At 63.8% G+C, this 709-nt stretch overlaps 1 protein-coding gene across 1 annotated transcript in view; it reads left to right on the top strand.

Annotated features, from left to right (window-relative positions):
• The window catches only part of MNEG_15655 (cystathionine beta-synthase), a gene marked incomplete at both ends in the record, with an annotated part of 3,225 nt that extends 2,598 nt beyond the window's left edge, over positions 1–627 (top strand). Inside the window, 2 exons of the mRNA XM_014035874.1 lie at positions 73–231; positions 513–627. Of these exons, the coding sequence (XP_013891328.1) occupies positions 73–231; positions 513–627 (274 nt within the window). The remainder of the gene's footprint in view (positions 1–72; positions 232–512) is intronic.
• Between the last annotated feature and the right edge of the window lie 82 nt (positions 628–709).

Raw genomic sequence — 709 nt, 5'->3', positions numbered from 1 at the left:
ACACACACACACTCTCTCTCTCTCTCTCACACACACACACACACACACACCAAAAACACCTCCCGCCGGCAGGTACCTGTCCAAGCAGTTCAACGACCACTGGATGGCTGAGAACGGCCTGGTGCCGCGCGCCAAGACGGGGGACGTGCGGGACCTCATAGCGCGGCGCCACCTGGAGGGGGAGGACATCTGGGCCAACCCCGAGTTGCCCGTGGACCAGGCCATCCGCAGGTGTGTATACGTGTTTTTTGTGGGGAATGTATGTGCGCACGCATGTGTGCTTGTGTTTGTGTTGGGGGGGATGCGGCGGGGAATGTCAGAGTGCGGGTGTGTGCGAGCCTGTGTGTGTGTGTGTGAGTGTGTGTGAATGTGTGTATGGGGGGGCTGTGTGTGTGTGCCTGTTTGTGTTTGTGTGCAACTCTGTATGGGTCCGTGTGAGTGGATGGGTGGGGGACGGGTGCGCACGCGTCGCTGGGTGGGCACACAGGTGGATGGTTGGGTTGGTGCCCCAGGGAGCAAGGGCGTGGCACGGCGCTGAAGACGCCCTCCGCGCGCGAAAAGGCTGCGACGGCCTTGGGATCATGGGCAGGCAGAGGGGGGGCCCAAACACGCCCGCCGCGCGCCTAGCCGGGTCAGCGCGCGACCCAGGGCCCTTGCCTTGCAAGTACAGAGCCTCAAACGACAACCCCCTCTCCCCGCACCCCCCCCC

The sequence above is a fragment of the Monoraphidium neglectum genome (genome assembly GCF_000611645.1).
Source record: "Monoraphidium neglectum strain SAG 48.87 unplaced genomic scaffold scaffold05531, whole genome shotgun sequence".
In the NCBI taxonomy this organism is placed as follows: Eukaryota; Viridiplantae; Chlorophyta; class Chlorophyceae; order Sphaeropleales; family Selenastraceae; genus Monoraphidium; species Monoraphidium neglectum.
This window is presented reverse-complemented; position numbering and strand designations above follow the sequence as displayed.